This window comes from Rattus norvegicus, chromosome 2 (genome assembly GCF_036323735.1).
Source record: "Rattus norvegicus strain BN/NHsdMcwi chromosome 2, GRCr8, whole genome shotgun sequence".
NCBI lineage: Eukaryota > Metazoa > Chordata > Mammalia > Rodentia > Muridae > Rattus > Rattus norvegicus.
Window position 1 is genome coordinate 41,660,265 of NC_086020.1, and position 27,351 is coordinate 41,687,615.

General features: G+C 42.4%; 1 protein-coding gene across 3 annotated transcripts in view; it reads left to right on the forward strand.

Moving 5' to 3' along the window:
- The window catches only part of Depdc1b (DEP domain containing 1B), a 91,522-nt gene that overhangs the window by 54,579 nt on the left and 9,592 nt on the right, over positions 1-27,351 (forward strand). For all 3 annotated transcript variants that reach the window (XM_063281722.1, XM_017590823.3, NM_001107651.1), the window contains exons 3-7: positions 3,685-3,820; positions 7,807-7,934; positions 8,966-9,096; positions 11,685-11,732; positions 16,459-16,599. In XM_063281722.1, coding sequence (XP_063137792.1) covers positions 3,685-3,820; positions 7,807-7,934; positions 8,966-9,096; positions 11,685-11,732; positions 16,459-16,599 — 584 coding nt within the window. The remainder of the gene's footprint in view (positions 1-3,684; positions 3,821-7,806; positions 7,935-8,965; positions 9,097-11,684; positions 11,733-16,458; positions 16,600-27,351) is intronic.

Here is a 27,351-nt window from a genome sequence, read left to right on the forward strand (position 1 = left end):
ATCCTGGCGTATCCCTGGATGCTATGTCATCCAGGCTGGCCTCAGATTCCTGAGGGCTGTGGTTGTAGGTGTGTGCCAACCACCTAGTGAAGAGTTTCTAAAGCTTTCTTAGAGGTGTTTTACTCTCTGAGCCGGTTTAAAAAATTGCTTTACTATTTGGGAAACATTCCTATTTCATCCATGTGAAATTTGAAGCAGATCAGCTAACAAAGTATCAAGCTCCAGGTGACAAGAATCAAATGTTAGGATTAAACTAGTAATTTCCAACGGCTCCAGAAGTCACCTCCAGCAGTTACCACCAGAGGGCACCGTTGTGCTTTTTTTTTTTCCTCAGGCAAGGGTGCAAGACTGGGCGGAAAGAGAGCTAGCTACAGATGTCACTGGTAGGGAAGATGTCCAGGTCAGGGGAGGAGAGACTGCTTAGCATATCCTCAGCCACCACTCTGCACATACGGTAAAGTTTACCTTTTGGAAGACAGTTCTTTCTGTGTGTGGAGATATAAGGGTGAAGATTGTAAAGTAGAGGAGAAATTGTAGACCACCCAACAGAACAATAAATCACTATTTAGAGAGACTTCCCCCTTCCAAAGGACACACAGGCAGTTCCAGAGAAAGCCAAGTCTGGAACTCAAGTCCCCAGGTTTCATACCATAATTGAGAGTGGGACTAGGAGCGAGTGAGTGCTGGCTAGGGATTACTTAACTCTTAGCGAGCTGTTAAGTGGGCAGCCCATGAACCAGGATAATGTGTGTAGGTCTGTGGGATGTATGTAGAGTCTGTGGGAGTGCACATGCCTAAGTTCTAACCTTGGCTGGAAAGAGGACCTTTGTGGTGATTGTTGCTTTTTAGAAGTCAGATTGGACCTCAGGTCCATTGTATCTGTCATGTTAGCACATGAAAGGCTGAAACAGGAGGGTGTTGAGTTCAAGGCTAGCCTGGGCTATATAGCAAGGGCCTGCCTGAAAGAAGAAGAGAGGGGGAAAGGAGGAGAGGGGAGGAAGAAAGGAGAGAGGAGTTGAAGAGAGGAATAGAAGAGTAGAGAATGGCATTGAATGCTATGAGACAGCCTGGACTACATAGTCAAATATCCACGACTGGCTTAAAATTTTCATTTATTTTATATTTGAGCTTCTGTCATCTACTTTAATAATCTGATCAGCATGTAAGTAAGCTGATTTAACTTTATCTGATGATTTCCAGGCCTCATTGTTTTTCTTCGGGTTCAAACCGACTTTTGCAATACAGTGCGGTTATTAGATGTTCTTTTCAGAGAACGTGGAGATCAGCTCTTCTCCCCGCCTCAGCTCCTTTCAAGTCTCTTGTGACTGTTCCTGAAGTGGTTTTCTGTAGAGCTCTTGTTATTGCTGTGTTTCCTGATTCACCTTGATATAAACTTTCTCTGAAAACTACCGGCACTGTTAAAACTCTCTGGTTTGGTAATCGCCTTAAGACACACAGCTCAGAAACTCACAAATGGTCCAAGTGTGAGAGAAGGTGTCCATTGAATGTCAGACCACAAATGGGACCATCTGTAACACCACTAGCATTGCAAAGGACAGGGGTAAAAGGATGGTTAGAGACAGAGGTTGGGGAGGACCAGGGCCCAACAGGGTCCTCCGGACGCCACTGGACTCTTACACTTAGACGCTCACACAGCCGTGCTTGTCTGCACACTATCACGCCATCCACCCTCCAGCATGGTTGGGGTGGGGCTTATGCATTCGTACCTGAGCTGTGGAGCTACTGAAGTGTCTGCTAAGGGAGGAAGAATCACGTTTCTTTGAGGATATGGCCCCTGGAAGTGACCATGCTCATGCATATATGGAAAGTACAAGTTGGACTTCATGGGCAACATGTTTTAACTAAAACATGGACTTCATGTTTTAACTAAAGCTGAGAACGGGTGGGAGGTGGATGATCTGGAGAAGTAGAGGGCAATAAGTTACATTTGTGTACACGTATGCAACTCTCAATTAAGAAACGTTCTAAAAAGGAATAAAACATTTAATAGTCTGATTTCCTTTTCCCATGGCTATCACAGGGAAGACTTTTTAAGAATTTACCTGTATATGTTTGTCTCTGTGTGGGTGCGTGTATGTGAGCACGGCACTCAGAGAGGCCATTAGCTACCCTGCAATGGGAGGGGCCAGCTGTTGAATGCTGCCTGACATCATCGATTCAGGGAACCAAGCGGGTCTTCTACAATGACATGCTCTTGACCACTGTGCCGTCTCTCTGGCTCCTATGGGAAGATTCTAAGCCTTTTGTTGGGCCTACATTTTAAAACAAAAGCCAACAACAAACTCGTTTCTTAGATTTCTTTTTTTTACCTGTTATTGCAGTGGCCTTCCCACATGCCATGCAAGAGTTCTACTTCTGAGCCGCCATCCATCCTGTTGATGCATTTCACTGTATTCTTTTCTACTAAATTTACAGAGAAACATCTTATGAGGAAACCCCCTCATCTTTAGCGTTAGTTCTTTGTTTGACACCTTGTAATCTTTTTTGAGGAGAGTTTTTATGTTCAAGGTTGAATGGCTCGGAGAAGGCAAAGATCCAGGAAGAGGGACAGGGCAGAAATACGGGGAGTAATGCGTCTAGACAGTTTTCTTAGTGCCCTTAAGATGGATGTCTTGGTTGGTATTTTAATCTTTGTGTGACACGTTGGATATTCAAGGGAAGGAGAATTAGTCTTTCTGAGAAGTATTTAATAAAAGCGAACATGGTGGGCTGGAGGCATAGCTGGGTAGCAGAGAGCCTGCTGCTGTCTGAGGCCTAGCCACGCAGAGGAAAAGAAATAAGCGGATGTCAGGGTGGTGTGCTGTTCCTCACCAAGGGCTAATGAGGATTTCTCTGTCGGTGACTTCTGTTTGGAACACACGAACTGTAAGCTTCAGCAACGGAGCTACAAGGCGGTATAGATTCCAGCAGGATGAATGCAAGGTTTCCCTGTATTCACTCTGTGAGAACACCTTTAGAACCAGGAGAGGTGACATACACTCGTTATCGCTCTCCCTCCCGAAAGCACAAGCAGAAGGGTTGCTTGGGCCAGGAGTTCAAGCCTGGGTACCGCAGTGAGACCTCATCTTAAAGACAAAGGAGCTGGGGATTTAGCTCAGTGGTAGAGCGCTTACCTAGGAAGCGCAAGGCTCTGGGTTCGGTCCCCAGCTCCGGAAAAAAAAAAAAAGAAAAAAAAAGAAAAAAACAAGACAAAGGAAAGAAGCGAAGAAGAAATCAAATAGGAAGCCAGCCACAGTTATACACACCGCAATCCCTGCATCAGAGAAGTTGGAGGCAGGGAAATTGGAAACTCAGGGCCTGCCTGCACCAGGTAGCAAGTTCCAGTCCAACCAAGGAAACTTACCGAGGCCTGTCTCGATGTAGTTTATGGAGAGCCAAGGATGTATGCAGCTCGGTGGCAGAAGACGTGTGCAACACGAACAAAGCCCCAGGTTCAAGCAAGTTTTATTATTAAGAATGTTATGTATATTTTATAACTTTTTCTATAAAGATTATCTCCCAGGCATTATGAAAGAATATCTTAAAATTCGTTATCGTCGAGTACTGCTATTCATGATTCATGTGTGATAATTTAATGAATAAGGGGCTCATCACTTATCTGAGTGCTGGAAAGCGGCTGTCTCCTACTGTCTGCAATAATAGAGCGTTTCTTCCTGGATTTAGATTTCCTCCTTCCTCACCCCTGAAGCCATATCCAAAGAAGCCCCTGTATCAAAGAGATGTTATTAAGTTTCCAGAATGGAATGATCCCCCGCCAGGCACTTCACAGGAGAACATTCCAGTGAGGCCGATTGTGATGGTAAGTTCGTGAATAAAGACCTGTAGGCTCCATATTGACAGTCCTGGCTGCTGGGGAAGAGGAAGTCATTGAGTCCCCCTGGGTTGTGTGGATAGCTCCATACCCATGCCTACACGGCTGGCCCTGGGCAAACCCAGGGGGTCACACAGCAGAAACAAAATAGAGATGGAGACTTGGTGGGGGAAGGGTCTGGAAGAAATGAGAAGGAGATAAGGGGTGTGTGTCTGTGTCTGTGTGTGTGTATGTGTGTGTGTGCGCGTGTGTGTGACCAGAATGTATTACATACATGCATGGAATTCTCAATAAATACATTAATTAAAACAATAGTCATGATTTCTTAAAAGAGAGATGATGGGCTCAACCCAGGAGGAGTCCTCTAGTGAGTTACAGGCTTGGTCCAGTCTTTCTGTACGAGTGTTTACGCAGAGTGTTTGAGAAGCACCGTGAAAGACACCATCAGCCGAGGGGTCATTTACCAGAAGATTGGCTCTTCTGTCCTTGTCACTCTAGCCACTGATGTGCTGATGGAGCATGGGGTCGCTGTTCGCATATGATTCATTAGAGCATATTTCTGTCCAACTCCCTGTGACCCCCTTTCCTGTCCGAGAGGCTACTTTTCTCTTTGTCTCCTGCAGTTTGTCTCAGTTACCCTCTCAGGTGAGTGAGGAGGTGGGCTATCCTGTGGAGTGGCCCCAGTATCCAACACAAGGCACAAACAAAGCTTCTTCTGCTCTCTAACAACAGCATATTGTGAGACACATGGCCTCTTTTTTGTTTTTTAATGTTTTTTTTTTCTTAAAATATCCCCAGTACAAGAGTACCAAGATTGAGATGATGCCAAAAAATAAAACACAGAGAGAAACTTTGATAAGACAATTTGTGAGAAATTTACAAACATTATTGACTTAGGTTAATCAGGTGTTACAAGACTAGACATCAAAATACTTTTGTTTGCAAAGATGTGATGAAGATATTTTTAGCCAATCCAATTAAAAGAAAACAAAAACTGTGTTTTTTTCACCCCCTAAGGAAATTATGTGATCTCTTAGCTTGGAGAGGATAATGAAGCAGCTTAGACCTATCAAAGACGATCAAGGCAAAAATGACACCAGACACAGAAGTGGGGACTCCCCCAGGGGCTTGCAGATTTGTCAAGGGTGGGGATGAATTTGGGATCGCTTGGCGATGATGGTTTCTATGAAAGGGGAGCAGGTGGATGGAGACAGGACCCTGGAACTCAGGAGAGACTGTCTTCGGAAGTTCCTCACTTACTTATTCGAAGAGATTCATTAAGAGTGTCCCTGGGGATCAAGTGTGCCAGGCTCAGTAGAGTCAGGGATGTGTGACACATTCTTTACTCTCACAGGCCAGTGAGAGAAAATTAGTGAGCTACAAACTAAAGCGTTAGAAAGCAAATGGGGCCTGCAGGAATGCTTGCAATCTGAGGACTGCTCATCTCTAAGGAGTGTGCAATAACCAAGTGTTAGCTTCTGGTTGAGAAACAGTTAATATGCGAATGCTAAGAATGTTGTCCTCTTCTCTTCAGTATGTTTATTTTAACACCTAATAGACCCCTCTAAGTAGGGCTGTTATTCAGAAGGCCAGTTTTTTTTTTTTTTTCAGTTAAATAAGCAGGCTTTGGAGCTATCCTTATAGTTCCCCCTTTCTCTTCTTTGCAATCCTAATGTTGCTACTGACCCCGAAGGACCAACTGGACAGGGTTAGCATGCGTCAAGCCCTGTTTAGAGTCTTGTACCAGGAATACTGTCTTCCATGCCTGGGAGCCCAGAGTGTGCCGGTACCCCTGAGCCTCTGACCCTCTGGACTCTCGGGCCGTCCGTTCTTCCTTCTCCAGCCAAATTCATGCATCTGTACTTCTCTTTGGATACATTTTGGTCTGTGCTTTCTAGTATTGTCCTCTGATATGCTAGGCAAGGGTATAAGTTCCCCACTTGTTATGGGATCCACTATTGCCTGTTCCCTTCTTCTGGAGAGTATCCAAACCAAGGATGGTAGAACAGGACCCTTTTTTTCAGGGGACCTTGACACAACTTTTAGAATGAGGTTAATCATCAGTAAATAAATGATTCATCTTTCTTAAAGAGCTTGAGAGGCTGGTGTGGTGGTGCAGGCCTTAAGAAAGATTTTGAGCTGAAACCTAGCCTAGGCTACCTCATGAGTTCCAGGCCAGCCTGGGCTAACAGAGCAAGACTCAGTCTCAAATAGACAAAACAGAGACAAAAAAACCTTTTGTCATTTCTGGGTAGTGATGATTGATGGGCCCTGGCTTTTGTGATGAGTGGCTATTTGACTGTGGTTTCCTCTGATGTCTGTTGTGTTTTTGTGGAAGAGTTCTGTGAGACGGAGGTACTGTGAGAGGCAGCTGACTTTACGTCTGTAAATGCTAAGAACAGAGCTGCTCATGCACATTCCCGGTAGTGATCAAGGATGGCTTCTATGATTAAGCTGTTTCAGAGAAAGAAATTCTCCGTGACACCCACAGAGATTTACTCCTGCTAACGTGTTTACCGGGTACCCTTTGGGTGCGTGTGTATTTTAACACAGTGAAGTCAGTGTGGGGCGTTCTGTGCCTTGTGTTCTTCAGGTAGAACAGTATGCTACCCCCGTTTCCACATTAGTCAGCATCTGACATCATTCTGCTGTGCCTAATTTTATCATGCCTATTATAAAAGTGAATAGTCTATTTGTTCAATCCTTTATTACTAAGTGTATTTTTCCAGCTTTTCGACATATAACAATCTAAGTAATACCTTTACAGATTTTATATATATTCCGGAGTACTTTTTAGGATATCTTTGGAAATAGGCTTGCAGGTATATTTAATAGTCTTTCTACCTTCTTACCTTTAAGCCCAAAGACCTGATTTAGATATTTAAAAATTTACACACCCATCTTTGAATTTCATTTGTAATTTGGTCATTTGAAAACAAAAACGGACAGGAGAGAGGGCTCAGCAATTAAGAGCACTTTCTGCTCTTGCAGAGGGACCAACTTTGGTTCCCAGCAGCCATTGTACCAGGCTAGCAACCATGTTATCAGGCTAGCAACCATTGGAAATCCAGTGCCGCTGACTCCTGTGAGCACCTGAACACACACGCGCGCGCGCACACACACACACACACACACACACACACACACACACACCCCTTTAAAAAAGCAAAACCAAGAAACAAATAATACAACTTTCCTGGCTTTCTTCCCTTCAAATTAAGATTTTTCTGTAGTGTTATATTTGCACGAATGTATTCTAGAAAGTTGTTGTAAATGTCTTCTAACATGTTTTGCCTTTTACAGGTAAAATTTTTTTTCTCTGTGATAACAGAAGTGTTTGACTTGTGTTTGATAGCCTAAGTGTGGGCCCTGAGCTACCAGAAAGAGGATGTGGAGAGAGCTCTGTGACTGGAGCAGACTGTTTTAAGTTTTCTAAACTGTCTCCTTCCCAGAAGGCTTCACTCCTATGTCCTAACCATCCTTAGCTGTCTTTGTAGGGCGCTTCCTTTTCTGTCCCTAGCAGTTGCCTAGGATCGGGTTGCTTCCTAATGTTTATGTGTCTGATAGCACTCATAAATCAGAATCCTTGAAGGTATATTACTCTTAGTTTGAAGGATTACTCAGTTGAGACAATGTGCATTAAGACAAAGATTTCTGCACTTAATTTTGATTTTATAAACATTGGTTCCACTGGTTAGTTGGAAATAACAGCGCTTTAGTGATTCAGCATCAGCTCTAACACCATTTATCCTGATAAACCTAGGCCTGAGGGTCATTCCTTCCTTCTCTGAGGCTCATGCAAGGAAAGTTAGTGTATCATTCTAACCATTACTACCAGTCAAGTTTCAAGTCAAAACATACTCATAAACCATAGCATTTTATATTGACATATGTGTTCTCTCTCACTATCCCAACCCCCTTTATCTTTTCTCCCCTACCCCACCTCCCCCCACACCTCTCTGCTGCCAAATTAGAACTCTGAGATGTGGTTCAAGCGCCACAGTATTGCTATTGGAGAGGTGCCCGCGTGCCGTCTCATCCACCGCAGACAGCTGACCGAGGCCAATGTGGAAGAGATCTGGAAGTCTACGACGTTGTCACAGTATGCACATTTGACATCTGAGAATTCTAGGGATCTTCTTTCTATTTTCTCTCTCTCCTACTCTCTGCATATTTAGTGTTCTGAAATTATGTTTAAAAAAAATCTCAATTTTGCATAATCTGCCCTTGTGCTGTTTCACAAGTATAATTTAACTGGATTTCAAGACATTTCTACTGTTGGATATGTAATAGTTAAAGCAGGAGTTTAAATTCTTTTCTAACTGTTATTTCCTCCCTTACAAGCATGCTCTACACATGCTCTTGATGGGTGGCCAAGTTGACTTAGACTTTTCTGTCATGTTGCTCAACCTTTTGAGCGCTGGGATTGTATGAGTACGCACTGCCATCCCCAACCTAAATTCTTGAAACTTTTAGTAGCACTGACATCTTAAGTTTAATAAACATATACTGGAAATTTTAGCCTTAAGTCATTTTACTTAAAAAAATTGCTTTTTGCAATTCAGGTTGTTATTAATTTAAGAAGTATGCTATCAGAAAATGATATTTTAGGTTATTTTAAACACATTCCATTTCTACCCCATTGTCTAGAAAGTTTGGGTGCCATATATGAAGCATTTTAAAGACTGCTCTTGTGAGGTGCTGAAGGGATATGCAGTGGCTAAGAGTACTTGCTGTGAAAGCAGGAGGACCTCAGTTCAAATCCCCAGTGCCCGTGTAAAGACTGGCACACATGTGCCCTTGTCTGTAACTGCAGGTAGCACCTCAGGATAGAGACAGACAGATTCCAGGAGCTTGCTGGTCATCTCGCCTCATTGAAGTGAGCTTCGAGGTCTCATAAAACGGGGAGAAGAGCTACAGAGAAGAAGGTGACATCCTTCTGACTTCCTCATGAGTGTAATGGGCACACATGCTGGCTTGCTATACTATACTATAGTGCGCGTGCGTGCATACACACACACACATACACACGTGCACACACACACACACCCCCTTTTGTATCGCTCAGTTATTGTACTATAAAAATGATTAAAGTATTTTGAAAATTATTTTAAGAATAAACTACCTTTTTAGTTTACAGAGAATTCTTGGCCTTGATTCCTTGGAAGAAGTTTTAAACACAAAGCTTGTCAACTCCAAGTTCATCATCCATAATGTGTATAGTGTCAGCAAGCAGGGAGTGGTCATCTTGGACGACAAGTCGAGTAAGTACCCGCTGACCACTGGTCTTTGTCTGACCCACACCCTGGCTGCACGAGTCTTTCAGTTCCCATTCTGTCCTTGTTAAGCCCTACCTGAGTGCACTCCCTTGCTATACAGGTTCTATTTCTTGCTAGTGCTTTTTATCCAACGTTTGGTTTATTAAAATGGCATAGAAAGATGTGTGTCCAGGGTTAGGATTCAGCGCAGTGCACTCAGAGAGGGTAATCTAGTAGATTTCAACCTTCCTCATGCTGCGACCCTTTAATTTAATTCCTCATGTTGTGCTGCTCTCCAAACATGCAATTCTTTCATTGGTATTTCATAACTATAATATTGCTACTGTTGTGAATTATGATGTAAATATCTAATGCAGGATATCTGATATGTAACCCCTGTGAAAGGGTTGTTTGACCCTGCAAAGGTCAAGGCCCACAGGTTGAGAACTCTAGTTCCGTGTGAGCTACCTAGGTATTTAGTGGTTGCATATTTAATGTCCCTGGAGAAGCTCCAGACACACGAGAATGCTTAGTCCTAAGAAGTGCTCAGGTCAGTTTTAAGTCTTCTTGCATTTAGGTTTCCTTTTGCCTGGTTTGGAGTTAGGGTGCTACGTAGCCCAAGCTGGACAGCTGAGGGCCACTTCCCACCTCTGCCGTCTGAATGCTGCAGGCACAGGCATGCACTACCATGTGGTAGTGGTTTATATGGTGCTGACCAGTGGACGCAGGGCCTGGTGCACACTAGGTGGGCACTCTATCAGCAGAACTACCTTCTCAGCCCCACATCTGGACTTCTGGCTTGCCTCTTCAGAGTGGTGTCTGTGAGTTAGATTGTCTGGAAGAGTCCTTATTATTTATTTATTTATTTAAATGACGTAACTTTAAGAGTTGAAAGTTTCTTTAAAATCACTTATCCTTCAAGATAGTTTATAAAATCTGTCAAAAACAAACAAACACACCTTCATTTTGTTTTAAATTTGCAACAAGACAAGTTATGTTATGTTACCTATATGTACCTAGAGGGCTATAATTGTCAGACTGATTGTTTGTGGCGAGGTTTTACTATGTAGTCTAGGTTGGCCTTGAACTTGAGATCCTCTTCCCTCAGCTGACAGGCAAATGTCATTAGACCTGACCCAAGACCAATTTAAAATTACCCTTTCTTATAGATAAGGGTTAGATTGGAACTAGACTGGCTCTTTGAGTTGATCTTTTAATTTAAAATTTTGATGGTGAGAAACGACCAGAACCAAGTGACCTTGGACCACTTGGTATAGGACTTGGGGGACACAATAAGCTAAGCTCAGGTTGAGGCTCTGAGCCAGTGGTGTACACAAGAAGGGATCACTGTGTGCGAGAGGAGAAGCGTCAGGAAGTGTGTCTCTGGACAGAAGTGGAGTTTGCTTTGGCAGATGAGAGCCCCTCACCTGTCCTAGCACCTCCCTCAGGAATGGACGGCAGTGATAGACAGAGATCAATCTGGAAACTTCATGGCCTGCTGGGTTAAGCTGTAACGTTAGGTTTCCTTACACAGAGGAGCGGAAGTCTCTGAGATACTGCATACCTGTCTAGATCCTCTAGTGTAGCAGGGTCATTAACCTGAGCTGGCACTTAGACAACAAACCACTTTCGTTTTGCTAAGTTTTTCTGGAAGAAGGAAAGCTCTTATAATCCTTGGGCTTGTTCATTAGGTGAAACTCAACACAACAAGCTCTTCCCACCCCACAGTCACACACAAACTCATCTCTGCTGCAGTGCCCGGGGGAGGGGCCTGTGACCAGTGATTTGGCTGGGAGGTGCTTGGCTTTGTTTTTTTACCTATGTGTATGTCTCTGTGTAGGTTTGTGCATGTGAGTGCTATGCCTACAGAGGCCAGAAGAGGGCGTCATCCCCTAGAGCAGGAGTTGCACGTGATTATAAGCTCCCCGAGCTGGGGACTAATTCTGGTCCTATGGGAGAGCATCATGTGCTGCAACCTCTAGTCCATCTCTAGCGCCTGGGCTGGGCTTATCTGCGTAATGTTGACATTGCTGTAAGGCTGACCTACTAGCAGCCTATGATGAATACGTCAGTGGAATTTTAGTTACCTAGAACATTTGGAAAATGGTAATAGGTATAATGCTAACTATCATGGACCTGCAGGATAAACTTCTAAGTTTTTGGTGCTGAGGCTTGAACCCAGGGCCTTGTGCATGCCATGTGTTTCTCTGGACAAACCGTCCAATTCTTACTTCCTACTGCAGTTTTATAAAGTGTATCTCATCCTTAGAGAAAATGTTATGATGTTATGCCCGATTTATTTATTTATTTATTTATTTATTTATTTATTTATTTATTTATTTATTTAAGTACATCTTATAACATTGCTGCTGAAGAACGAACTCTATCATTTAAATGTTCTGGTACACAAATTGGTGGAATGTCTCATATTACCTGGGCAAACGATATGTATTTTTATAATACTCTCTCTCTTGCTCTGTGGGAGAGAGAGAGAGAGAGAGAGAGAGAGAGAGAGAGAGAGAGAGAGAGAGAGAGATTGAGTTATAAGGAGATGAATAAAATATCTTTTGTATTTTCTTTTTTTTTTTCTACAGAAGAACTTCCTCATTGGGTCCTGTCAGCTATGAAGTGTTTGGCAAATTGTAAGTGCTAATTATCCGCCAGTTTTATAGAATTAACAGGAATTGGTGCCTTCAATTAGAAAATATTGCTGCAATGGCCTGGGCATTGATTTGACACCTGTGCGGATGGCAGGAAACTGTTTGGAGAGACACCACTGTGCTTTACTGTAGATTCATGACCTAGAGAAAGGGTTGTTATATTACAGTTCTCCCATGGTCTCATGGACATACCTGCACTGTAGACAAAGTCCATGCCATCCTTGGAGCTCATCACAGGGGAGAAAGAAACGAGTGAGAGCATTTATATTGGCAGCCACCTACTAATGGTCTGTAGAATTTTGAGTGTCTACCATGTTTATATCCCCGGTTTGCTGGGCAGCTTCAGTCCCTGCTTTCGGAGGGCAGAGTTTTAAGAGGGGTAGAGTGTTTTCTCTTAGGAGAGAAGTCTGCATGCAGAGGAACAAGAAAGACTGTCTCAGAGACCTGCATGTAAGATCCGTGGACCTGGATGAGGGTGAGTGCGAGGGGGTGTTTCTAGGCACAGAAATCTCTTCAGCATACAGGAGACTTACATTTCATTGGCTATCATGGGCACTGTGAAGGAACAGTGAGGTAATCACTCATGAACATTAGCATGTTCTCCTTGGGATTTTCAGGAAGCTTAACCCAAATACTGTGTGTGTGTGTGTGTGTGTGTGTGTGTGTGTGTGTGTGTGTCTGTGTGTGTGTGTGTGTGATTGGTTCTGTGCATACAGATGTGCACATTCTGTGATACATCTGTAGAGGTCAGAGGATGACTTTAGGGAGTCAGCTCTTTCTATTGTGGATTCTGGGGATCTTCACTCGGATCATTGTGTTTGCATGGCCAGCGCCTTTACCCAGGGAACTGTCTGATCTGCCCCAAACATATGATTTTAATGAGAATTCTCATTATTTTAGCTGATTGATGAAAGCAATATTTGGTTTTAGAGAAGCTCTTTTTTTTTTTTTTTTTTCAGAGCTGGGGACTGAACTCAGGGCCTTGCACTCGCTAGGCAAGCGTTCTACCGCTGAGCTAAATATGTATAGCAATATAACTCTTAGTACTTCAGGTTTAACTCTTAAAGTTTTCATTGATTTTGGGTTGATATTTTAGGCACTTTAATGCCTATATGTGTCCAAATGTAATGTGTCTTTAACTTGTGGAAGAAGTACTTTACTTGAATTTTAAAAATTACTTGTAGTGTGTGTGTGTGTGTGTGTGTGTGTGTGTGTGTGTGTGTGTGTGTATATGTGCGCGCGCGCGCGCGCGCGCGTGTATCTAGCATTCCCTTGCCACAGCATGTATGCGTACGCCAGAGGATACTTGTCCAAGTTAGTCTCTCCTTCCACCTTATGGTTCTGGGCCTGAACCTCGGTGTCAGACATGGCTGTGAGTGCCTTTATCCACTGTGCCTGCCATCTTGCTGGCCCTGAGGTGCTTTTTTATTCTTTTTGCCCAAGTTTCTTAAATAAAATAAATATAAATTACCTCCTTGACCAGAGTTGGCAAGAATGAAGGTACAATCATGAAGCTCTAACCCTCACTCTGAGCTCCTGGAGAACCAAGGCTTTGGACCTTACCAGTGTGGAATGAAGCTGTGATGTAGGGGAAACGCCCTAAGGTGTGGTTGTCATGTTTGCCTTTCCGGTATGGTAGGATGCAGGGAACTGTGAACTCAGTTCTCCATCTGCCACACAAAGCCACAAACACCTGCGGCAAGGTTGGCACAGCGACATTGGGTAGGGGTAGGTGTGATTTCACAATTGCCATGGGTAGGAAACAGAGTGCTGGAGGAGGAACATACCTCACATATGTTAAGAGTAACCTTTACAGATCAGCCTATCACAGAGGCTTGCTTATATAGCAAATATAAAAGGAGCTGAAGGACAAGCTCAGCCTGTCGGATAGTTACTTAAAGCTTTTAAGCTTCCCCAAATTAGGATTATCAAAATTTACTTTGAATCTGTCAAAGTCATGACATGTTCTTCGTCCTTATCTTAGTAAGTGCAGATTCCTGTCCTCTAACACGGGACAGGACTTGCTGAGGGCTTCTTGCCTTCTGTTCTGCAAGCCTGCTACTCTTCATTCTCTTCTAAGCACTTCCTGAGTCACCGTAGACTGTGCACACACGGGCCTGGTGTTCAGGCGTGGGTCAAACCTCTCATGGATGTTTGCAGAGCGAAGATGGATGCTAAGTAGTGCAAAGCTGAATTAACTGGTTCCCTCTGCTTCTTTGCGTGTGTGCCTCAGAAACAGAAGGAGAGCAGCCAGACCATCTCATTCCAGAATCTGTCAGGAGTGACATCTAGAAAACTCTAGACTCAGAAAAGAAATGCTCACCACTCAAGGTGACTAAGAAAGACAAGGTTCATGTTCTGTTTTCTTTTAGGGATTTTTAAAAATGTTTTCATCAAAGATAATAACACATTCTTAAGGCACATAATTGTTTAGAGTGAACCACTGACTCTGGTAAGCACTAATTCTGCCGTGTGTCTTGCTGGCTGGGACACATCCAACTGATATTTGATTAACCTTGCTATGTGAGGAGTAAAGAAGCAAACAGTTTATACAGTTGCTGCTAGGTTTATGTGCTATGACATATAAAGGAATTTTATTATTTTAACCAATTATTAATTTTTAAGAGAAGAACAGAATATGAAGTATAAAAGATTTTGTTTTTGTGTAAAGATTTTATTTTTAATTATGTATATGAACACATGTCTCTGTGAGTGGAGGTCAGGAGAGGGCATCCTATCCACTAGACTTCAGTTGTAAGTGGCTGTGATCATCTGGTGTGGGTTCTGAGACCCAACCTCAGGTCCTCAGTAGGAGCAGTATTTACTCTTAACCTCTGAGCCACGTTTCCAGGCCTCAGTAAAGGAGTTTTTAGGGACACCGTAAAGAGCCATTTTATGGTGTCCTGGGGATCGAGTGTCATGGTCCAGAATGGTTTCCTCTGTGTTACATCTAGAATCTCTCAGCTCCAGCAGTCCTGTGGGGAGAATTTCCTTGAATTCATCTTAGCTGCTTTGTTCAACCTCCTGGGTATAGCTAGCTATTTGGGTTTGATGGCTTAGTCCTCTGCTGGGCTGGAGCTGGTCACCATGATTGCATTCCTTTTCTTCCGTGGTCCTCTTGGGGCGAGCTGTCTTCCTGAAGGTTCTGGCACTTCCAGTTTTCCTGTCACCATGTCGTCATCAATGTGTGCTCATTGTATCATGTGCCGGGGGAATTTGCCGCCAAATCGCATGGATCACCTTTGTTTCTTGGGACCCAGGTTCCCGTGGAGCTTTCCTCTGCCCTGCTGTTGGCATGGGACGTGCGTGGCCAGGGCCAGACCGCTTCAGAGTTTCTGAGTTCGCACCAGCTTTGCAGTTTTCTTTTGATAGCTGGGCAGTATCTGGGTGCGATGTATGATGAATTTACAAGATAGAATGTAAACTCTTCCCTGTTATTTTTTTTTTGAAAAGCATTTAAATTTTCATTTGTCTGAAATAGTTTGTTAGGAGAAACATTTCACTCAACTGTATGATTGCAGGATATTATAGTTTAATAGCTAATGAACTCAAGAAGCTATAAAAATTTCTTCGTAATTCATCTGTTACACATTAACAAATTGGTATTTCATTGATTTTTATTAAGACTAGGGAAATGTTGACTATTTCAAAGCAAATTATTTACATGAATAAGGTTGGATTTATATAAAAAGAGAAAAGCATGCTTTTCCCTTAAAATGGATATATGTCAGTGCTCTTCATTTTTATACTATATTCAAGTAAACATAAATCATATTTGTAGGAGCAAGGTCATACGTCACTTCCATGTCAGAACTTGCCTGGGTATCTTGAATATCTGTGTACACACACTACAGAACTTACATGCAGTTGTCACATTAATCATTCTCTTTGTTCATAATTTGTTATCACTTTACATCCCAATCACAACCCCATCCCTGCTCTCCTCCCAGTTCTACCCTCCCGTCCCCCTTCTTTCTATCCCATTCCCTGGGTACCAACCTGCCTTGGCACATTAAGTCTCATCAGAACTAAGTGCATTCTCTCACACTGAGGCCAGACAAGGCAGCCCAGCTAGGGGAAAGGGCTCCAAAGGTTGAAACAGAGTCCAAGTCAGATATAGCTCCAGTTGTTGGGGACCCACATGAAGAGGAAGTTTCACATTTATTACATATGTGTACAGGGCCTAGGTACAGCCCATGCATGCTCTTTGGCTGGTGGTTCAGTCTCTGTGAGCCTCCAAAATAAACCAATTAAAACATGAGGTACAGCGCTAAACAGAATTCTCAGCAGAGGAATCTCTAATGGCTGAGAAGCACTTCAAGAAATGTTCAGTGTCTCTAGTCATCAGGGAAAGGCAAATCAAAATGACCCTGAGATTCTGTCTTAGACCGGTCAGAATGGCTAAGATCTAAAACGCAAGTGACAGCACATGCTGGCAAGGACGTCGTAGAGCAAGGTGAACACTCCATCGTTGGTGGGAATTACACACATGTACCGCCACTTTGAAAATCAATCTGGCAGTTTCTCAGAAACTTGGAAATGGTTCTATCTCAAATCCCAAGGACACCACTCCTGGGCGTATATACAAAAGACGCTCCGCCTGCCCTCAAGGACACTGGCTCAACTCTGTTTACTGCAGCTTGTTTGTAACAGCCTGACACTGAAAACAACTCAGATGTGTGTATCTCTCTCTCTCTTTTTTTAAAAGGGCCCAACTGTACAGATTGGAAGCAGCCTATGTACTTGGGATTTGAAAAGGATGTCTTTAAAACTATTGCAGATTACTATGGCCACCTGAAGGAGCCACTGCTCACATTTCACCTTTTTGATGCTTTCGTCAGTGTATTAGGTGAGTGCACAGCCAGCCTCTCAACAGACCCATAGTGAAGCTTCTACAGTCACAGTCTTGGTAGTTCCAGTAGAAAAAGCTCAGACATTTTCTTTTCTTTAAAAAAATTCCCATTTGAAATTTTGCTTTAATATGTTATTCTCTTTTTAATTTATTTTTACTTTTTGGGGATTTCATTCTTTTTTAATTTTTTATTATATATTTCTTTACTTACATTTCAAAGGTTATTCCCCTTCCTGGTTTCCAGTCCATAAGCCCCCATTCCCTCCCCTCTGCCTCCCCCATATGGGTATTCCCCCTATACATCCCCCTTATTTCCCTCCCCCATATTCCTCTGCACGGGGGGTCCAACCTTGGCAAGACCAAGGGCTTTGGTGTCTGGTGCCCCAACAAGGTTATTATCTGCTACATATGCAGTTGGGGCCCAGGGTCAGTCCATGTATAGTCTTTCGGTAGTGGTTTAGTCCCTAGAAGCTCTGGTTGGTTGGCATTGTTGTTTTTATGGGGTTGCAAGCTCCTTCAACTCTTTCAATCCTTCCTCTAATTCCCCCCAAGGGGGTCCTATTCTCAGTTCCGTGGTTTGCTGCTAGCATTGACCTCTGAATTGGACATGCTCTAGATGTGTCTCTCAGGAGAGATCTATATCTGGTCCCTTTCAGTATGCATTTTTTAGCTTCATCAATCTTATCTAGTTTTGATGGCTGTTTAAATATGGGCCACCTGTGTGTCAGGCTGTGAATGGCCATTGCTTGAGTCACTGCTCTAAACTTTGCTTCCATATCCCCTCCTATGAATATTTTTCCCCCTTTTAAGAAGGACTGGGAGTATCTGCATTTTGGTCATCCTTCTTCTTCAGCTTCCTGTGGTCTGTGGATTGCATCTTGGGTAATTTAAGCTTTTTGGCTAATATCCACTTATCAGTGAGTGCATAACAAGTGTGTTTTTCTGTGATTGAGTAACCTCACCCAGGATGATATTTTCTAGTTCATTCCATTTGCCTATGAATTTCATGAAGTCATTGTTTTTGATAGCTGAGTAGTACTCCATTGTGTAGATGTACCACAGTTTTTGAATCCATTCCTCTATTGAAGGGCATCTGGGTTCTTTCCAGCTTCTGGCTATTATAAATAAGGCTGCTGTGAACATAGTGGAGCATGTGTCTTTGTTGTATGTTGGAGCATCTTTTGGGTATATGCCCAAGAGAGTTATAGCTGGATCCTCAGGTAGTGGAATGTCCAATTTTCTGAGGAACCTCCAGACTGATTTCCAGAGTGGTTGTACCAGTTTGCAATCCCACCAATAATGGAGGAGTGTTCCTTTTTCTCCACATCCTCGCCAGCATCTGCTGTCACCTGAGTTTTTTAATCTTAGCCATTCTGACTGGTGTGAGGTGGAATCTCAGGGTTGTTTTGATTTGCATTTCCCTGATGACTAAGGATGCTGAACATTTCTTTAGGTGCTTTTTGGCCAATCGAAAATCCTCAGCTGAGAATGTTTTATTTAGCTCTGTACCCAATTTTTTAATAGGGTTATTTGACTCTCTGAAGTCTAACTTCTTTAGTTCTTTGTATATTTTAGATATTAGCCCTCTATCAGATATAGGATTGGTAAAGATCTTTTTCCAATCTGTTGGTTGCCATTTTGTCCTAATGACAGTGTGCTTTGCCTTACAGAAGCTTTGCAGTTTTATGAGGTCCCATTTGTTGATTCTTGATCTTAGAGCATAAGTCACTGGTGTTTTGTTCAGGAAATTTTCCCCAGTGCCCATGTGTTTGAGACTCTTCCCCACTTTTTCTTCTATTAGTTTGAGTGTATCTGATTTAATGTGGAGGTCTTTGATCCACTTGGACTTAATCTTTGTACATGGTGATAAGAATGGATTGATTTGCATTCTACATGCTGACCTCGAGTTGAACCAGCACTATTTGTTGAAAATGCTATCTTTCTTCCACTGGATGGTTTTAGCTCCTTTGTCAAAGATCAGTGACTATAGGTGTGTGGGTTCATTTCTGGGTCTTCAATTCTGTTCCACTGATCTATCTGCCTGTCTCTGTACCAATACCATACAGTTTTTATGACTATTGCTCTGTAATACTGCTTGAAGTCAGGGATGGTGATTCCCCGAGAAGTTCTTTTATTGTTGAGTATTGTTTTCGCTATCCTGGGATTTTTGTTATTCCAAATGAATTTGCAAATTGCTCCTTCTATCTCTATAAAGAATTGAGTAGGAATTTTGATGGGGATTGCATTGAGTCTGTAGATTGCTTTTGGCAAAATGGCCATCTTTACTATATTAATCCTGCTAATCCATGAGCATGGAAGATCTTTCCATCTTCTGAGATCTTCCTCAATTTCTTTCTTCAGAGATTTGGAGTTCTTGTCATACAGGTCTTTCACTTGCTTCGTTAAAGTCACACCAAGATATTTTATGTTATTTGGGACTATGTGAAGGGTGTCATTTCCTTAATTTCTTTCTCAGCCTGTTTGTACTTTGAGTAGAGGAAGGCTACTGATTTGTTTGAGTTAATTTTATATCCCAACACTTTGCTGAAGTTGTTTATCAGGTTGAGTATTTCTCTGGTGGAACTTTTGAGGTCGCTTAAGTACACTATCATATCATCTGCAAATAATGATATTTTGATTTCTTCCCTTCCAATTTGTATCCCTTTGACCTCCTTTCACTGGCTAGGACTTCGAGTACTATATTGAATAAGTAGGGAGAGAGTGGGCAGCCTTGTCTAGTCCCTGATTTTAGTGGGATTGCTTCAAGTTTCTCTCCATTTAGTTTGATGTTAGCTTCTGGTTTGCTGTGTATGGCTTTTACTATTTTTAGATATGGGCCTTGATCTTTCTAGTACTTTTATCATGAAGGGGTGTTCAATTTTGTCAAATGCTTTCTCAGCATCTAATGAAATGACCATGTGGTTCTTATCTTTGGGTTTGTTTATATAGTGGATTGCATTGATGAATTTTCATATATTAAACCATCCCCGCATCCCTGGGATGTAGCCTACTTAATCATGATGGATGATCGTTTTGATGTGTCCTTGGATTCAGTTTTCAAGAATTTTATTGAGTATTTTTGTGTCAATATTCATAAGGGAAATTGGTCTGAAGTTCTCTTTCTTTGGTGGCTCTTTGTGTGGTTTAGGTATAAGAGTAATTGTGGCTTCATAGAAGGAATTTGGTGGTGCTCTGTCTGTTTCAATTTTGTGGAATAGTTTGAACAGTATTGGTATGAGGTTTTCTATGAAGGTCTGATAGAATTCTGCATTGAATCCAACTAGACTTGGGCTCTTTTTGGTTGGGAGACCTTTAATGACTGCTTCTATTTCCTTAGGAGTTATGGGGTTGTTTAAATGGTTTATCTGTTCCTGATTTAACTTCGGTACCTGGTATCTGTCTAGGAAATTGTCCATTTCCTGCAGATTTTCAAGTTTTGTTGAATATAGGCTTCTAGCATGTACTAATTATATATAATAATGAAGATATTTTCATCCACATAAATAATATATTATCTTTTCTTATGCCATCCCATTCCTACTTATTCTTCTTCACAAACATACCTTATGCTTCGCTCTCCTTTCTCTCTCTCTCTCTCTCTCTCTCTCTCTCTCTCTCTCTCTCTCTCTCATGTGACCCCAACAGTGTCATTAGATTTCCTTATTGGAACAGTCATAAGCACTATTTATAGGACCACTGCACCTTTTAGTGGTTATACCACTGAAGAAAATGCTTCTTTTCCCCACAACAGCCATCAACTGGGGACAGTTTCTCAGGTGGAGTGGCAACTCCTCACCTCCCGCAGCCATCTTTAACTGCCTATATAGATCATTACCCATGATGCAGTGTTGAGCACCAGTCTGGTATACACCATCACAGCTGCTGTGAGCTCAGGAGGGTGACAGCTATGCCATGCTGGGAGACAGCTTTTTGTAGCAAAACCCTGTCCTCTGGATAATATAGAATTCTCCCTATTTTGTGATGCTCCCTGAGCCTCATGGGGGTGATGGGATGCCCCACTGATGCTGGAAGATTGACGAGTCACTTATTATCAGTGCTGATGAGTTAGAAGTCTCTGCAGTGACCGCCATCACTGAAAGAGGGGAGAGCAGCAGCACCCTATGGCTGTAACTACAGATATTCAGAAGGTAGCTGATGAGATAGCGGCTCGAATATATCCATTTATCATAACCGCAGTGGTAGCTTCTCCACTGGCTCCTTTCCTTTCTTTCTCGTAAGCCATGTTCGTGGTACTCCCTTTCCATGGAGCAGGGCCTCTGATCCAGTCAGCAAATGGTCGGTTCTCTCCACAGCAGTCATGCTTCTGTTACACAGGTGCAGGGGACTGCTGTAAGGCTGTTGGGGACCTTTTTGCCCCCAGCTGCCTGTGTAGTATCTTCCTGCAGAGTAAAAGCTAGCCACATAGGCATCTTTGAAATAAAAACCGACAGAGTGCTTAAGTCATGCTCCAGAAAAAGAGCAAAAGAAAATAGCTAACCTGTAAACCAGAGCAAAGACCAGCAAGTTCTGTGTCTGAAGGAAAAGCAGGGTGTCGTTCATCACTTTTCTCTAAGAATGTTGGTAGAGAAGAATGTGAATTTGACATTGACTTTTCATGACTAAATCTATTACGCTAGGTTTGACTGTGAACAGTGTAAGAGGTACATTGCCAGTCTTTTTATTAGAAGACACAAGTTTTTATAGGACCGTTTGATACTTGAAATATACAAAGTAAGTACAGTAATGTTATTGTTCATGTAAAACTTGCTTTTATTCTTCATATAGATTTACACCTTAGAGTTTATGCCATGAAGGAACATGATAGACGGGGGGAAGGCCATTATTGCTATTGTTCCATTCCTTTTGGAAATCAGATTTCCCTGTGAGCCGTAAGTATTGTTTTCTTGTCAAAATGCATGCTGTGTGATATCCTCAGTTCTGCAGACTTGAGAGGACTTCCTTAGCGTGCCCTTGTTCTCCAGCACCTGCCGCTAGCATCCCGCCTCCCCTCCCCCCATTGTACTTCTTTCATTTTTCTTTACATCCCTTTCCTTTTTCATATATATATATATATATATATATATATATTTTTTTTTTTTTTTTTTTTTTTGCAAGGTGTGGCTGCTGCCATATCATTCAAGTAAAATGTCAGGTGTATGAGAGTGTTACCTGAGCTCATAGCAGTGTACTAGTATACTTTAGGTTCATGCTTCTGTAGGTTCTCCGACAATAACTGTAAATCATATATGCATTAGTAACTACTTCTAGCATTTTTATTTACTAGTGTGTGTGTGTGTGTGTGTGTGTGTGTATGTGTGTGTGTGTGTGTGTATGTGTATGTGTTGTATATGATACACATGGGTGCACATGTGGAGATTAGAGGACAACTCTGTATGGTTGATTTTCTCTTTTCAAATTTGCATAGCTTCCACAGCAAGTGTTTTTACCACTGAGCCACCTTGTCTTAGGGAGTGATTGTTTTTAGACATGACACCGCTTGGTATAAATAGAGGACCTAGTTTATTATGGGATTTTAAATACACTGGGTCTCTTGGGTATTTTATTTGAGCCTAGTTGATCCATTATAGTTTTGATTTGATTTTTAGATACAGTCTCATGAACACCCACTGGCCTCGAACTCACCGGAGCTCAGGCTGACCTTGAACTCCTGGCCCCCTCTTCCCCTGTACAAGTCCTAGAATACAGGTGTGTGCCACTAACCGAGTTCTGTTATGGGGCCTTGAGACTGTTGCGTCTTCTTAGTGTTTTTTTTTTCTAGCTGAGTCTGGCTGGGGGCTTCTACATATGTGTATCTGTGACTAACGATGTCTCTCGTGATGCTGGAGGGGCCCACGGACTAAGCCAGTCATTTCTCATTATCCATGCTCAGTGCCACCAGCACTGTTAGACCAGACTCCTAAAGACTGCACTGAAAGTCAGCTCTTAGAGTTGCATCTCCTTTTCAATCTCTATACTGTTCTGTACAAACATAATTTGATTTGGAAACAGAATGACTTGGAGCATTTTTTTTTAAAAGCATAAATTCCAATTTGAATCTGTTGGGTTTTTTTTTTAATGTATATATAATCACAATTATTCATTTTGAGTTGAGCTGAGGTAGGAGTTAAAGCTGGCCTCACACCCCAGTTGCTATCAGAGTTATATAAAGGATTTGAGGTAAAGAATGATGGGCATTTAGAAATTTATTGCTTTTAGCTATCAGAACAGACTATTAAATGTGGCTGATATATATATATATATGGCACCTGTATTGAAAATCTTTTTTTTTTTTTTTTGGAGCAGAGGACTGAACCCAGGGCTTTGCGCTTGCTAGGCAAGCGCTTTACCACTGAGCTAAATCCTCAACCCTGGAAATCATTTTTTAAAGTATCTTCCTGTAGTAGAAGGAAAAAACCTAGACTGGAGAATTATAATTTGTTTACCTGATTAACAAAGAATATCTAATATAGTCAGTAGATAAAAGAAAATATCTAAATATATTGGTTAAATTTAGTAGGATCTATCCATCTCTTAAACTTCATGGTTTTGATTAAAGTAGGATGCTATCTTTTGATAGCAATCAGTCTATTTTGTGTAGATGGTGAAAACTGTCCAACATTTTCCAATGGATGTGACTGTCACGTTAGCTGATATTATTTCTTGAGGCTCATGCCTTTCCTTGATTGAATATGGTAGACCTTGTGACTAGAGCTGTTGATCTGTATTGATGTATGAAATTGGGCATCTCAAAGAAAGGACACGGGTGTGATGGCCTGTGCCGTAATCCCAGCAATTAGGGGGCAAGGCAGGGAGATCTCTTTGAGGCCAGCCTGGGCTACATATCAAGACCCTCTTTCAGGAATCAAGCAATATTTAAAATTATGGGAAGGGAATCAGAAAGGAAAAAATAATCTTATTTGATATGTTTGGCAATGTGAATCTTATTCTTTACCAATGATCACAAACTACTCAGTTTGGTTCAGCAGTCTAACCAAGCCAGCTATCTACAGTTGATCTTTATTTTCCAAGACGAGCGTTTGATGCTCAAGTGTCCTAAATGACACATTCCAGCACGAGGTCCACTGACTCGTGTAGCATTTAGCTTTTTACATATTGAGGCTAGATGAAGTTAAGTCAGCAAATGAGACGGAGTCAAGCAGGGTGTTTAGAAATGTTGGCCCATGGTTGGTTTGTACTAATCTTGCTTATGTTAACATCCTATAGGTATATCTAGTTTGAACTCTGTGTGTGTGTGTGTGTGTGTGTGTGTATGTTTAAGATATATATATATATATATATACATATATAAATGATACATATACAAATTTATATTTATGACTTCTAAAAAGACAAATGGGAGGAACTGGTGGTCTGGGGCTTGAGGTACTGGTGGTAAAGTTGATGCTACATGGATACTTCCTGTAGGGAAGACTGTTGGGGACATGGACTCCAGCTTGTTGCTGCCCTTGCTTCTCAGGCTTTGATGGAGTTCCCTTGTCCCCGCTTCACGTGTATTCCTGTGTGTGACTGTAGCAGTTCAGCTGTGCTGCCTGCCTTGCCAGTGAACCCGAAGCCTGAGGTGGCAGCTCTTTGATATCTACTGTTTTCTCCTGACTTGAATCTTGGAAATGGCAGTGCCATTCACTAGAGTCATTGTGCACTGGACCATCAATAGACTGAGATGCGTGTGCGTGTGTGTGTAAGTGCATGCTAGAGAGTTGTGTATAGTGTGTATAGTGCAGACTATCCCAGTGGCTGGGTAGTGTTCACTGCTTTGGTTGGTTGGTTGGTTAGTTGGCCAGGTGACCTGTAGAACAGTATCTTTACCTTATGTTCTCCAGGCTACCTCAGTTCTTGTCCCTTAGCTCTTTCCTCAGAGAGGGACTAGTTAGTGTGCTTGCACAGACAGAGGGCTCTTGTTTCTGTGTACCTCATGTTGGGGGTGGTGGTAGCCATCTTTCAGGGCTCAAGTCTTCTGACTGGAGCTTTTGCAGATGCAGACGGACCAAGGCACAGATGTCTGTTCACCCACAAGTGTCTGTGATGATTGTAAAATAAAGTAGAGTTAGGTATTCTGTAAAGATAGCAATTTAGGAAAGTGCCCAGATTTTTCTTTGGCTGTAACTAAATGTATAAGTTATTTATATCAGTGATCACTAGGGCGATTGACAAAACTTTTGGAAAGGAAGTCCAAGAATCTTCCCATACTGTTTCAGCAAGATAAAGATAAAAATATTTTTAAATGCTACATGAAATCTCCATCCATGAGTAAAGAACTTTCTGAGCCTAAAAGCAAAAGAGATTATTAAAGTGCTATGTTTGAGATTCATGTAGGGAAGTACATTGTCTTGAGCATGGAGAACTTTTGAATAATTTCCCGAGGTAACCTGCTTACCTTTCCTTTAAAAAATAATCTCTAAAGAAATAGTTTCTCTTGCTGTGTCTTTCTTTAAGAAAAGTTTCTTGCCAACTGATATGTATTTTAAATCCTTTGGGTCAGTGTAATCTTTTTTCTTCTTTTTATCTGTTTTCAATAAAAATGAAACTTTAACCCCCCTACCATTTCCTCCTTCAACAGACATGACTGTGGCCTTTCTGGAGCTCTGGGGCCCTCCCAAGAGTCTTCACAGCTCATTACTTTTTTGAACAAGTCCAAATACAGTTTCATATACCAATAGCAAGTGGCTTTTCAAGAGAACCTAAGAGAAAGGATAGTGTTTCCAGGAAATGACGTTAGAACAACTGGGAAAAGTGAGCTTTTCTGTTCTCTTTGTGCTTGCTTGTACTTTATATTAGTGTGGATCGTAGACTCTAACACAACAAAACAAACCAAAACCTACCAGAGGAAAACGAAGGAGAGGATTCTTGTAATCTCCAGTAGGCAAAGCTATACATACAGAAAACTTAAACAGTGAATACAAATGCAACCTAATTGACTTCATTAAGACTAGAAAAGTCTCCTGCTTGGAATATTCCATCAGAAAATGTAGAAAAAGGGGTCAGGGAGATTAGACTTGTGTTTTTTCTCTGAGAATGGTAGATAATGTCGCTGTGGCCCTAAGTAAATGTTCATTCACCAGGAATGTTGCGTAATTTTGTTAAACCAATCATGCCCCTGTACCAGGGCAGCAACCACTTTGAGGAAAGCTGTGACCTGTGGGCATGAGCCGCTCCTGGGTAGAACGCCCCATGAACAGCAACAATAATGGCAGGGGAGATGTGGGGCCGACATGAGTACCTGCCTCAACCCAGTAACCAAACTGGAGATGCATGCAGCATGAGTCAGGGCGGGCCAGCTCAAGGGAAGCACCCACTGTAGCATATCTTCTCAACGTGAGGAGTGTGTTTGATGTTGAGATTCACACCATCGGGGCCCTCGCGCTCAGTCAGAGTTGTAGAAAGAGAGAAGGGAGCTGAAGCATAGGGAAGTCCAGGCTGACCATCCAGTGGGCCCAGCAGGCCGGGAAGCATTCAGCTTATAAAAGCGTATGTCGATGTTGTCTGCATGCTCAGCCTCTAAACATGAAGAAAACTGGAGCCAGGAAGGGGCGTGGTGTCTGCAGGGCTTCCGAGGGTGCCCTTCCACCTCTTCCCTTCCCACATCTGGCCTGGGTGCTCGGCCTCTGTGTTAGAAAAGGACTGAGTAACCTTCTGCCCACACCTCCCAATGGAAGGAAAAGCCCTGAGGTGTGTGTGGCCTCTGGATGCTGTTAGACTGGTGTGATTTGAAACTGAGGCAGTCCGACCTTGTTTTTATCTGTTCCCAGCGATCTCCGACGCCTGTGCTTTTAGTCAGTATCTGCAGAGGTGGTTAGCTGACACTCTTCCCCTTCTGACCCGTGAGTGACTTTAGAACTTTCTAACAGTTTCCTCTCTCACAAAGGCTGCCATTTGTGACTAATGCTGCTTCCCCCTAGAACCACCATGGTTATGTCCACGTCATTCAGTCTCCCTCTTAAACAAGGTCAGATAAGCAAATAGCCCACAAAAGCTTTGCTCTTTAGTTTTTTTTCTTCTTCAAGACAAAGACATTTCTTTAGTGTGAATTTATAGTTATTGAAAAGTAAACAAAACAAGACAAATATTCCAGACAATAAAAATTACATTAAAAAAGGAACACACCATTAAAATGCTGAGAGAGAGAGAGAGAGAGAGAGAGAGAGAGAGAGAGAGATGACATGACATGCACTGCTTATATATCCGAGAAAATACTTGAAGCCAGATGTTACAGTTAATTTTGAGTGTGAAATTGTTGGGATTTAGAGTCATCGTTAGAGGGACTGGAGAGATGGCTCAGTGGTTAAGAATTCTGGCTGCTCTTCCAGAGGACCCTGGTTTGGTTCCAGTACCCACATGGTGGCTGATCTGGTGCCCTCTTCTGGCATCCATTGGCACCAGGCAGACATGTGGTGTTCAGATATACATGTGGGCAAAGCCCATGCACATAAGAGACTGGACTAGAGTGGAGTCCATATGGACACAGATCTCTGTCTCTGAGATTTTACCTGGATTAGCCCAGCTGAGCTGGGAAGACCCTGCTTCACTGTGAGCAGTGCCATTCCAGCCCCACCCTGACCATGAGGGAGAGAGTGGATTGAGTGTAAGAATTCATCACTCTGCGCTTCCCCTATGACCGTACTGTGTGACCCCCTCCTCTTCTTTTTTTTTTTTTCTTTTTTTTTGGTTCTTTTTTCGGAGCTGGGGACTGAACCCAGGGCCTTGCGCTTCCTAGGTAAGCGCTCTACCACT